This window comes from Sciurus vulgaris (genome assembly GCF_902686455.1).
Source record: "Sciurus vulgaris genome assembly, chromosome: 13".
NCBI classification, from domain to species: domain Eukaryota; kingdom Metazoa; phylum Chordata; class Mammalia; order Rodentia; family Sciuridae; genus Sciurus; species Sciurus vulgaris.
Genome location: NC_136474.1, coordinates 100,416,746 through 100,429,767, shown reverse-complemented (window position 1 = coordinate 100,429,767; position 13,022 = coordinate 100,416,746). Strand labels below are relative to the sequence as shown.

The window sequence follows — 13,022 nt, the reverse complement described above, 5'->3', positions numbered from 1 at the left end:
TCTCAAAACACACAAAGGTAGGTCAAGCACAGTGGCCAGGGGTACCAGTGTTGCGCCTGTCCACAGACAGCCTCCTTAAAACGCACCTGTGTTTCCTCTGCATTGAGATACTGAGGTTAAGCTGTGGAAATCAAATGCCTGTATCACCCTCTCTGGCACATGCCACATCCACAGGGACATTACTAAAGGGGTTGTTTTGGACGTGAGCCTCTAGAGGGTCTGTCCTCTCTGTCCACAGTTGAGGATCCAAGAAACATGGCATCTGTCTCACAACAGGTTTGTTCCAGGGTAGCTGCCTTAGATTGTATAGACAGGGTGGGTCCACAGCCATCCCTCCCATCACTGTGTTGCAGTTTCAGTGGCTTGATTTTAGGCACACGCTCAGCAGACTTTTTGAAATGCAGAGGACATAGGGGAAGTGTGGAAATCCCTTATATCAAGCGACAACTATGTTAGCCTGGATGAATTTCCTCAATTTGGCACTGAGGTTGCTCTGGGACAGGTGTCGTGCAGATTCTGCTCCACTGTTTGCAGGGTACTGAAGGTATCTGGAGCAGGACATGGAACTGGGAGAGTCTGGCCTGCCCAAGCCCTACTGAAGAGCAAACCTCTGAGCATATCTTGGCACAGAGTGCAGGCCACTCAGAGCCAGGGAAGTCATAGACTGACAAGTGCCTTCTATTCCTGACTACCAAGGCCAGGGACCAGGCTACCAACTGATGGTGGACCACAGAAGGTCTTTATACCTGACCAAGTTGCAGACAGCCCACCTCCTGGGGACAGGGAGGGATGGGCAGGGACCAGGACTTCTGGCAGTAGCAAACACACAGTGGTGGCTGACCCTTCTTTGTGGGACTGTCCTGGGCATTGTTACATCTTCAGCAGCAGCACTGGTCTCCACCAGCTAGCAGCACACCCTGTGTCCTGACCACAGATATGCCCCTGGGGGAAGGTAGGGCACAACCCTCCTGTGTGGGACTCACTGTGCCCACCAAGATTCCACCACTGCTGCACCTCACCAGGCCACCTCCTGCTCAGGTGGCCTGGCCTGACGCCCAATCTCTGCCACAAGTAGTAGATGGGCCCAACCCTTAGCCCTGTTATTCTGTTACCAGGGATCCTAAATACAACTTCTCTCTGTGCTTTGTTATCTGAAAAGCAGAAAACTTTGTGAATTGCCAATCTCTTTTCTTTCTAACCAATGTGTTTGGGATTTTGAAGTCTCCTGCAATTTTCATTTTATATACTGACAACCCAAAGCATGCATTCTGCAGGGTCTGTGCTCAGTTAGCAGTAGGTTGTTGTTTTTGAGATGGGGTCTCATTTACTGCCCAAGCCAGCCTCAAACTCCTGGGCTTAAGACACCCTCCTGACTCAGCCTCCCTGGGGGCTGAGATTACAGGCACATGCCACACACCTGGCTTTAGTCAGCAGTTTTGATGGATTCTTTGAAGCGATGGCTTGAGGAAGAGTAGGTCTGACTGTTTTCTTTCTCACTCTCTGACTGACACTAGTTCATCAACAAGTGAGCACCCAAGGTCCTACAGCTGTGCGGAAAGATGAGCTTTCAGGCCAGGACCGTGGGGCATTTGCTTTTAACTCTGAGATCAAAATGTGAAAATGTGAAAATGTGGGGCTGGGGAGATAGCTCAGTTTGTAGAGTGCTTGCCTTGCAAGCACAGGGCCCTGGGTTCGATCCCCAGCACCCAAAAAAAAAAAAAAAAAAAATGTGAAAATGTTTCCTGCTGAAAGCTCTGATTTGTGCCTATCCACACCCAACCCGGTGTCAGGCTTGAGGCCCAGAGAACCATGCTTAGTCCCAGCTAGAAACAGCTTGGGCACTGGCAGCTTCCTCATCCTCTTGCTGTTTCTCATGCCAAACAAGTCCTGAGGGCAGCAGTGATTAAGAGCTGGGTGCTGGGGACCTCATTCAGCAGCTCTGATTCAGCAGGGGAGGTGGGACCCTGCTGAGGAGCCTTGTGAAAATGTCGGCCTGGCCACGCTCTGAGCCACAGGGTTCCCACAGGATTTCGGAGAGCGTGGTGCCCCACCAGGTGGCCCTGGGGGCACTTAAATCCCACCTACCCATGGAAGGGTTGCTTGTTACCGAGAGCCCAAGCCTGCAATTCCCGCCTCCCCCTCCAGAATGCTGTCCATCTCTCCACTTGAAAATGTGTGGGTTGGAGCTCATCCCTCATGATGCTCCTCAGCTTCTCCCACCCACAAAACAAGGTTTTCCTGGAGAGGGCAGCCTGTGATCACGGTAGGCCTGTGACCCTGCAGGAGGCCAAAGACTGCATTCAATTTAGGAAGCTTCCCTTCAAAGAAAGTCACTCCTCTGCCAGGCTGCTGTGAAGTGTGCCCCCCTGGCACTGTTCTTAGCTCACTCACCCCACATGATCTCTTTGGGACTCTGCCTATAAATCTGACCCTCTGCCCAGTCTGGCATGTCTCTTATGATCAGGGATTGTAACTCTGAGCCTTTATGGCCATAGTCCCTAGCACTAACCTCCTGGCATGTAACAGGATAAATGTATAGCAAAATTAAATGAAAATTAAATTTTGGGGAATGCAGTTTCACAATCTGTACCAAATGCTTGAGAGATATGTGTATTTAATGGCCTAATAATTGCATTTTTAGGTGTTGATTTTCAATAAATGATAAAAATAAACAAATTCAGGAAACAGGGTATTATATAAAATCTAAACATTGGAAACATCTTAAATATTCAGTAAAAATAGAATGATCATAAATCATGCCTATGACATATGCAGGTTTAAGATGTGTTTTCTAAGAACACATTGAAAATGTTCATTATGCAACAAGAGGTGGCAAAAGCAGGCTGCAAAACTATACAAATAGCATGGTCACACACATGCAGAGAGGTGGTGGGCACCTATGGCACCCAGGTTTCAGGTGAGTGGAATCCCACCACGTCAGGGATCTCACTCTGCTTTCACCTCCTTGGATACTCCAGGTTTCTCTTGCGATGAGGTTATAGCAACGTTATAATTATGTAGCCTGCAGATTACAAAAACTGGTAGAACACAACATTCTTTCGTTATTGTTTGCTTGGCAGCATTGGGGTTGAATGCAGGGGTGCTCTACCACTGAGCCACACCCCTGACCCTTTTTCTTTTTTGACCTAAGGTCTGATAAGTTGCCCAGGCTGGCCTGAAACTTGCAGTCCTGCCTGAGGCACCTGAGTAGCTGGGAGTACAGGGCTGGACCGTCCAGTCCAATTTGCAACAGTGTTTGTTTGGTTTTTATTTATTTATTTATTTTTAGTTGTCAGTGGATCTTTATTTTATTTATTTATATGTGGTGCTGAGGGTCGAACCCAGTGCCTCACACATGCTAGGCAAGCGCTCTACCCCAGCCCTGTAACAGTGTTTTTAAAACCCCGTGCCTTGTCTTTTCCAGAGTCTTCACAAATTCCTCAAGAGCCAGGCTGTATTTTGGTTTCTTTCACCCTCTTTCAGTTGCCTATTAACAAGTCCTCAGAGACGTTGCTAATAATCCGTGCCACCTCTCTCCGAACCTCTCCCTTTTTTCTATTAGATGCCTTCAAATCTCCCTTCTCATCAGAGAGGCACTCTGACCTGTTCCTGTCCCTTTTCATTTGGCCTGTGCATGACTGCACTTTTGGAGTTCGCCCCCCTGAAGACCCTTCTCCCACCTGCAGCCTGGCAGTTAGTGCAGGCAGGTGATGCCAAATGAGATCAGGCCTCCGCAGGTTCTCCTTAGTACCCTTCTTAATAATTACCCAAGACAACGGCAAGTGAACTCCTTTGCCAGGCCGCCTGGTGGAGGCAAACAAAATGAATCCCAGGCTTCGGGATCGCAGAGAAACTTGAGTTTACCGTGAACCGCAGTCGGGTCGGGGAGTAGCCGGGTCCTCCCGGGCGAGGGGAGGCGGGGCGCGGGAAGGTGGGGCGGTAGGGAGGCGGGGCGCAAGCGGGCTTGGGGAGGCCGGGAGGTAGGGCGGTAGGGAGGCGGGGCGCGGAGAGGCGGGGAGGTAGGGAGGTGGGGCGTGGGAAGGCGAAGAGGCGGGGCGTGGGGAGGCAGGGCGGCGCGCGCCGGCGTCCCCGCGCTCCTCCCGCGCGCGGCCCCTGGAGTCCCGGAGGCGCGCGGCCAGCCCAGCTCCGGCCCGCTGCACTCCAGGCAACCCGTCGCTCCAGCGAGCGCGGGCCGGGGCCGGAGTCGGGGCCGACGGCGGGGGCGTCGTCCCCAAGAGTCTTTCTGCGGCCCTTGAGCAGCGAGGGCGAAGTGAGGCTGACCGGGGCCGAAACCATGAACCGGAGTTTTCACAAGTCTCAGACCCTGCGCTTCTACGACTGCAGCGCGGTGGAAGTCAAGAGCAAGGTAAGCCCCCAAGGACCGACCCCGCGATCTGCACCCCTCCCCTGGCAAACGATCCGGCTCCGCGCGGAGGGGGACTGGAGCGGTGTGGGAGGCGACCGGCGCCAACTTTCGAGCTCGGGCGCCGCGCGCCGCTGCGCGCTGTGTCCGTGGGATGTGCACTGGGGACCCCGACCGTTCTTCCCGCCCCCTGCACAGACACAAAGCCTGGCAGCCTGGGGAGGATCCTGTTGGGGCCGAGGGCTATCGGACAGCCCGTGCAGGCTCCAGACCCGCTCCCCGAGAGGGGCTCTTTTGTTCCACGGGTGAGAGGCGACCCGGGCGCGCCACACGTTAGGGGAGGGCGGCGTTTCCGGGGCGAACTGGGGGACAGGGGCTGTTCGGGTTCCGGGCTGTAGAAGGGCCTCTGGGGGCCTGGGGAGGGCCCCTTCCTACGAAGAAGCCTCCTTACCCGCGAGGAGACTGGTCGCAGGCTCCGGGAGGAGGGCCTGGCCCGGCACCCAACTTGGCTCCGGGTACCAGATTCCCTGGCCCTGGTCGCGCCCCTAGCCCACAACCCTGAGTTACGCCCCTGGCCGAGATCCAGCCACCCCCCTCAAACGTTGCGCCCACTCAGACACCTCACCCGGGAGCTCCCCCAGCTCAGTCAGACCCCAGGTCTGGGGCGGTCCCCTGGCCCCAGCACCCTCACCTCCGTGCGCGCGCCCAGACCTTGACCCGCTACCGGACGCACCCCAGAGCCAGACCCAGACCCCCTGGGCGCGCCCCAGCTCCTGCTGCCTGCGCCGGGCCGAGCGTGCCCTAACTTGCGGGTGCCGTGCGTGTCTGGGTAATTGGTTGATAGGATCTGGCGCTTCTGCCCTTTGCGGGGGCGGCTTCTTCTCCCCAGACTCTTTTGTCTGGGAGGGTCTCAGTGGTGGGCGCGGGGCGGGGGAGCAGAGGAGGAGCTGCAATTATTCGCAGCCCTGTGGTACAGGGCCCTTGATCCTTTTGCTGACTACTGCCTGAGAGTAGTGAGTGGCCCGCTCACCCTTTCTGGCTGCGCACCCTTTCTCGGTAAAGTGAGGTGGAGCTGCCGGAGTGGTGGGAAAGGGGCCGAGCCACCCAGAGAGGGCTCTGCCCCCAACTCTATGTTCACCTTAGGCACAGGGCCCGTGTTCTCACGCCTAGGCTCTGGGGAGTCCCATCCTGGGCTAGTGGTGGCCCAAAGGGTCCTTTGGTGTAGGATTTCCAGGGCCTCCGCAGGGGTTGGTGGAGAACCTAGCAAGGGGCATGGCCACGGTCTGGAGTTGCAGGGAGTTGCGGGATTTTCTTGGGATAACACTGTCTTTTTCTGAATGCCTGCCCTTTCCCCAAATGCTAATTCAGTGGTCCCTACCCTATGCCCATCTTCTCTGTCCAAACCCCTATATCCAGTGTACCATCTATGAATTGTGAAGGAAGGACCCATAGCACCAGAGGGAGTTTGAAGAAACTGCCCCATTGAGCTACCTACAGTAGCCACTAAGGGCACCAGTGTTTGATGTTTCTTAACCTCTTGTTTTGAGATCATCATAGTTCACAAGCAGATGTGAGAGAGAAGAGAGACCCAAAGACTCTTCATCCTGCCTCCCCCAAAGCTGACATCTTATGTGACTGGCACTGTGTGGCTTGTGCTGGCTATGGATATCAGCACATTGCTGAGTGCTCGAAGCCCTCAGCCTAGTCCAGGTATAGGGACATCCATCACAAGACCCCTCCTACTGCCTGTTGTGCATGGCTACTTCATTTTAAGTGAGTTGGTCAGTACTGAACATTGTTTTGGTGGTCAGTAGCCATGTGTGATGTCTTTTCAAACATAGCAAGGCCCTAGGTCAGATTTGGAGGAGGTGCTCTCACTGGTCCTAACCCTGCAGTTCTGGAACTGGGCCTGTGCAGGCTGCCAGGGACTGGAGTAGGGATCTGCCTTTGCCTGTCCATGGGGTGTTAGTCTGCCTGCCTCTTCCAGCCCTGCTCAGTAAAGAGGTGCACTCCCACCCCCACTCCCACCCCCGTGGGCTCAATCAAATTCAAGAGCAGTGAGTGTCAGAGCTGGAGTTTAGACTTGGGAGTACATGGGAGGCCTCATGGACTTGAGTCCCCTGATCTAGCTGTCATATCTCCTATCACACAGCCTGACTTGCTGCTTGTCTGAGGGTCTGCATGGCTCTTCTTTCTGTGGAGTCCGCCTCTGCGCAGTGGCTATTATCATTATATAGGAAGCAGAACTTCATGAGAGTAGGACCTAACGCAGCCTGGATGGAGCACCACGGAAGCATAGCAGTCAAGGAGTTGAGTGTACCTGGGTTCTGCCACTTGCTGCCTTTGGGGCTTTCAGTCAAGTCATTAAACCCTTCCCAACCTCAGTTGTCTCGTGTAAAATGGACATCATATCTGATCTGCTTACCTTCCAAGATGAAAGGAGACAATGAATGTGAGAGAAGCCCAAGACTGAGCAGAGCCCACCATGGCAAGAGCTCATTGCCGTGAATCAGGATCCTCTGGCATTTCGAGATCAGAGCTGAAAAGTTCCTCAGACCCCTCTCATGTCTAAACCATAATTAATTTAACCAATCTCACATTCAGATTACTTCCAGTTTTTTTCATAATAAACAGTGCTTTTAAGTCTTCATATAAAAAATGTACATGTGTGTGTTATATGAAGATTATGGGTTCTGTTAAGTCAGTGTAGGGCTCTTATTGTTTGTTTAGGACAAATCCCTAGAAGTAAAATTACTTGGAAGAAAGGTATACACATTTTTGGGCCTTCGTGTGTGTGTGTGTATGATGCTGGGATTAAACCTGAGGCCTCCTGCATGCTAGATAAGCGCTTGGTATGCACATTTCTAAGGCTAATACATATTGCCAAATGTTCTGGGCAGTCTCTTCTTACCAGTTTCTATGCTGTTTGATATCTGTCTATCCATCTCTCTCTCCTCTTTTCCTCCCAATACTGGACTTTTTTCATACCTTCCAAACTATATAAATAAAACCATGTCCCATTGTTTGGATGAATTTGCAGCTATTAGTGAGTTGAAGGTTTTCATATGTGTTGGCTATTTGTATATCTATTTCTAATTGTCTGCTCTTGTCCTGTATCCTTTTTCCTATCAGTGCTATTTTTTAGTTATGAGATCTGCTAGTGCAGGTGGTGCTGAGTGAAGCTGGTGTCCTTTCGCTAAGGGCCTTGCTCTAGGCACTAGCCCTGCCCCTCCTGAAGAGGGGTATAAGGATCACCTTGGCACAAGCCAATCCTATGTTGGCTGGTCAGTCTGCTGTGGACAGCTGGGCACAGTGTCTTATATTAGCATGTCTCCTCTGGTCCCCAAGATATTATCACTAGCTGATCTCGTTGGCCACCATGGTACTTCAGGGGCACACCCTTCCTTCTGGGATGAGACACTGGGTAAGATAGAGCCCAGGCCAGACTCCTGTTGAGTGGCTGGGGACTTGCCTTCCGTGGGCTAGTTGAGAACTGCCTGGACATGGTTTGACTCACCTGTGTGTCAGCTACACCCTCTTAAGATTTTGGTTTGCTGTACTGTGCACGTATGTGTTCAAACAGGTTCAGGGACTTGATCTGGGAAATGGCATTCAAAGGAGACTTGTCAGGAACCCAGGTAGCACGTCAGTCTGGGGGTATGGTGGCATTAGTGCACCCAGAAGGCTGCCCACCTCTTGTGGGTCTGTGACCTGTGGTGAAGCATTCTGACGGCCTTCCTGGGGCACCACATCCAGGCAAGGAGTCAAGCCCTTTCCTAGGACGCAGAAAACTTCAGATACAGGGCAACATCCTCCCAGTTTTATGGAAGGGAAGGGTGTCCACAGTTTAACACAGCCGTTCAAGGCCTCAGATGCTTCAACGTCTGAGAATCATGTCTGGAATTAGAACCAAGGGAGAGACATCCTGACCTTTCTGTATAGGCGTCTCCTGGACCTTTACAGAAAACAAGGAAAGAGAGCTGGGGATGACCCCGGCAGAACAGCTGGGCAGTTGGGTTTGTCCAGCTGGCTGTTTCCATGTCAAATCCAAGTCTAGTGGCTCCCACTTCCTCTTGACAAATTTCAACTGTACATGAACCTGGGAGCCTGAGGAGGTGCCATCTCCTTTCAGCTCACCACCACCCTGCCAGTCTCTTCCCAGCACACACCAGAGCCCTGCTCTACAGCTACCCTGAACACTGCCTGCTGTTCAAAGGTTACATTCTACAACATGTCTTAACATTTATTTAATGTACCTCCATATTTATGTGCATATATGTGCCAAATGTATTGCAAGTACAAATAACAGTTCATCAATCCCTGTCACAACCTGTAAGAAAGGCTCTCTCACACCCTCATCACACACAAAAGGACACTGAGCCACAGGAGCCTCTGACCTGCCCAGGGTCATAAAGCTCAGCACAGGACCTAGATCCCACAGAACACACAGCCTGACTCCAGCATCCTCAGTTGGGCCACGGTCTGCTATTGGTGGAAAAGGATTGGCGGCTCTTCTTAGGAAGCCCAGACCAAGGCATAGATGCAGGTGTCCCAGCTGCCTCTGTGTAGGATAGGAGGCCCTGGCTGTCCAGATCTAGAGCCCATGGAAGCACTGGGGAATGAGCCTTGTGCTTTAGAGAGAAGAAGCTCTGTTCTTCTTGCATACCATAGAAGGTTCCTGCTGCAAACCTTCAAGGGAAGCCCTCTGTTTTGTGGCTGTTCTATGAAGTCCAGTCCTACCCTTGGTCCATTCATTTGCTTATTTGCTTGCTCCTCTATTGAGCTACATGCCAGCCACAGGACCTTTGCTGGGGTACAAGGACAACCAGGATCAACACCATCCCTGCCTTTGTCAAGTGAGTGGGCAGATTTGGCTGGGTGGTGGGGTCCTTTATCCCGACATTCAAATCCTTAACTTCATATCTTTGTGAAACCAGACACTCCAGGGCAGCCCAGTTAGCTCTCTGTTGGGCAATGGCAGCTGACATGTTGAAGCCCTGGGGTTGCTCTTATCTGTTCTCTCTTCTATGACAGAGAGGCCTGCCAGGCGGGCTGGCTCAGGTCTGGGGTTGGCTCCTCTGGAGGGTACTAGGCTCCAGTCTGGACCTTGCCTACTCTGGGACTTTTCAGTCTTCCCCTCATGTGTTCAAGGGATTTAGTATGCTGAGAGGCCAGAAATTAACAGGATTCCTGAATCAGATGCGCCAAGGGAAAATTCAGCATCTAACGTGAAGAGTGGTGCTTGGTATACAGTAGGCACCCAATAAATGTCTGTCAAGTTGATTCAAATGAGAAATGACTGGATATTCCTGTTAGCTACTAGTTACTAGCTATTAGGGTACTTTAGGAAATAACCTACTTTTTGAAGAAGGTGATGAATACTTAATTACAATTGGCTTATTGTCAGGGCATCTCAGAGAAATGCCAGTGCCTTGTCCCCTCCCTGCTTGTAAAGGTGGGTAATGCTTGTGCCATGGGTCAGTGCAGGGCAGGGCCGGAGAAGATGAGCTCAACAAGACAAAACAACTTAGAAAGCTGAAACTCCATTGCTGTTTCTGCCGCTGCTGGGTCTCCTGACTTTCTCAGTGCTCTGCATGGCCGCTTTGCGTCTCCAGGATCCAGCACTGCCCACTTCCCCCAGCAGAGCCCTGGGTGCCAAGACCACCCACTGGGAATAGAGGAGCTGACCACTTCCTGGGCAGTCACTTGGGACTGCTCCACCCTGTCATTCCCTGCTCCTGGGGCCCAGGCTGTGCTGCCCTGCCCCACCTCTCCCTGAGCTCCCTCACAGCCTGTCCATCCAAAGCATTAAGCACTTGGAACCTCAGCGCCTTTTCCATTTCCATGCTACCTGTGCTCTGGCTGTGTTGTGGGAGTGACCTCAGCATTGGTCCCACCTGCAGCCCGGCACCAGGGTTGTCTTTACTTGTGTGCATAGACTGGCCCCTGCCTGGATTTAGGGTGAAGCTGTGGCTGTGTCAGGTATGAGGGCACAGGAGTCCCAGGAAGACTTAACCACACTTCTTAAGTACTTGTGGATCAATTAAAGGAAATCAGGAAGAGTATGTTCTGCAGAACTTAGGGTCCCCTGCTGCTGTGTGAAGGTTCCAGCCTTCTATTCAATGCTGAGGTGATGATGACTTCTGAGTGTCTTGGTGATCTCTTCATCCACAGCAGCGGGGCATTGTGGGGAAGTGGGCTGGGTCAGAGCTGACAGTTCTGCTCATTCCGCCTTCTCAGTTCCCACATGGCTCCGTTCTTGCACTTGTGCTGGGGATGTCGCTGCTGCATGTGGGGGACTTCTCTGCTTCTGAAAGTCCTGCCTTCTGAGTGAATGTGTCTTATTTCTACCTTACCTCACTGGTATTCCTGTCAAAGGCTGGATTATGTCAAAGGCGTGGTTCAGTCTGTGACCGCAGATCTCTGCTGAGACAGGATGGATGAACTAAAGCACCCAGACCCAGAACACTTCCCCTCATTGGCTTCTTTTGGGGATGTATGTTGGTGTGAAAGGGCCAAGAGGGAAACTGGGACCCTTAATGCAGTGGGCAGCTATCCTAGAGGAATTCCAAAATGAAAGGCATATTGGTGTTCTGCTCTCTGTGGGCGAGGGACCTGTGCCACTGGCTGCCCACAGTCCTGACATCACTTCCTCACTGGTCTGATAGGGTGTCACTGTGGGACACAGCATACTTCTCTGCCTGCTGTGGAGGCAGTGGCCCCTGCCCACACTCTGTGACTGCAGCCCCTGGGGCCTATCAACACCAGTACTGAGGCAGCGATGAAGAATGATCCCAGACTCGCCACCAGGTCTGTTCTGCAGCTGAGCTGTTCCTGAAATTGGACCATGTCATTTAGGTGCTTGGTTATGTCTGAAAACTTCACAGGAACATGCCTCTTTGCAGGAGGTGGCATCGTTTGCCTGCAGGGTGACCCCATGTCTATCAACAGGGGCTGTAGATGTCAGGGAGCCACTGCTATGAGAAGCAGGGCCTTGAGGAAGCCCCACTCCTGCCTCACAAGATGATGAGCCCTGGGGCCCTGCATGCGAGGTCTGTCCCCCAAGGGGCATGTGGCCTCACTAGCTATGGGAAGGGCAAGGAACTTGAAGGTACCTCGGTCAGCTTAGGAAGTGTTCATGGCCTGGCCAAGGATTAGCACCTGTTACTTAATGGTTGAGGTGTGCCATTGTGATTTTGCCTCAGGTTCTTCCTGCAGCCTGTTTCTGTGGGCCCCTTCCTGCTCCAAAACCCTGGTCAGGCTTGTGGGAGAAGCTGCCACCTGAGCACAGGAGGGTCCAGGCATGGGTGGCATTTTGGAATGAAGCTTTATGTTAGGCTCCTCTCTCCAGTGGTATCTGCCAGGTGCAGAGGTCTCTGTTGCTGCTCATGACACCTTACATGGTAGGCAGTATCCCCTGACGCTCAACAAGGCGGAACCATTCGGAGTTCTGAATTGCAACACCATCCTGCATACATCTAGTTCATCATCCCTGCCTCCACCCCCAGAGAAACAGACAACACCTGCAGTGCTGAGGTCAGCGTCCGCTGCCTCCCTCCCTTGTCTCCGGACACCGACTTGGGGCTGGGCCGCTTCCTAAATGCCTCCTGCATCCTGTGAGATCCCCTCTCCTTAGCAGTCTGGGCCTTTGATCCTGCCATGAGTGCTGGTGGGCACGTCTGGCCCTGTGCAGTCTATCTGGCAGATACAGGGAGTACACACCAGGAGCACAGGCCTGGCCCCCTTACCCACTTCCTCTGTTGCAGTGGCTCTCTGTGGCTGGTCTGGAGTATTACTGAGCCTTCAGTTCCTGGCACAGAAGGTTACTTAGCAGAGGCCCACCGGAGAGCACCGCTTCCACCCAGAGCTGCAGGGTCCAGTCTTTCATGGAGTTACAATAAAGCCTTTTTGTTTTGAAAATGGCCTTAAAAATAGCTGCCTTCCCACAGTGGAAGGGACAGGCTGAGAAAGCTAAGGCTCCTCCTCAGAAGTCAGGACACGTGCTCAGCTAAAGACCAGTCCTAGCTCACAGCGTGTGAGCTAGGCCCCACAGCTGACTCTGTCACAGATGCACACACAAACATGTGCAAGTTTTGGTCCTGAGGCTCAGCACCTGAGAGTAGGCATGTTGTGCTTCCCTAGGCCTGCAGGGAACAAGCAGCTCAGGGCAGGTCTCACTCTCCCATGTCACACAGTGTGAGCCCCAGCATGCATTCCTATCACACAGCAGCTTTTCAAGAAATGTACCCTCATCCCTGTCCTACCAGGGAGCACAGGCTCAGAGCTTAACACATGGTCCAGAGTTACAATACCAGCGGACCTGGAGCCTGGCTCCACCTGACTTGGCCCTTTTGTCTGAGTTTGTAAGTTGCCTGATCCAGCGTGTACTCACTCAGCTCCTCTGCATCTCTAACCTGGAAACCACCTGACTCTTCCACATATCATGAGTGCATGTTGGAATGTGCGCGGTTTCCTCTGCAGGCCAGGGTTGCAGCCGTGGAATGACTTCTCGGGAAAGCCCAGTGGAGGTAGGCAGGCCTGGAGAAATCCCATGAGCAGGCCCCAGCAGCCCAAGCCTGGCTGGCCCCCAGGTCTCTCTGTGCCTTCCTGTGCCCAGCTTCTGAGCAGCCCACACTGTGAGCTCCCTTGTAGAGAGCCC

The 13,022-nt window shown here is 52.8% G+C and overlaps 1 protein-coding gene across 1 annotated transcript in view; it reads left to right on the top strand.

The window, feature by feature from the left end:
* Positions 1–4,058: 4,058 nt before the first annotated feature.
* PARD6G (par-6 family cell polarity regulator gamma) overlaps positions 4,059–13,022 on the top strand; it is a 55,719-nt gene continuing 46,755 nt past the window's right edge. Inside the window, exon 1 of the mRNA XM_079109185.1 lies at positions 4,059–4,366. Within this exon, the coding sequence (XP_078965311.1) occupies positions 4,295–4,366 (72 nt within the window). The 5' untranslated portion in view covers positions 4,059–4,294. The remainder of the gene's footprint in view (positions 4,367–13,022) is intronic.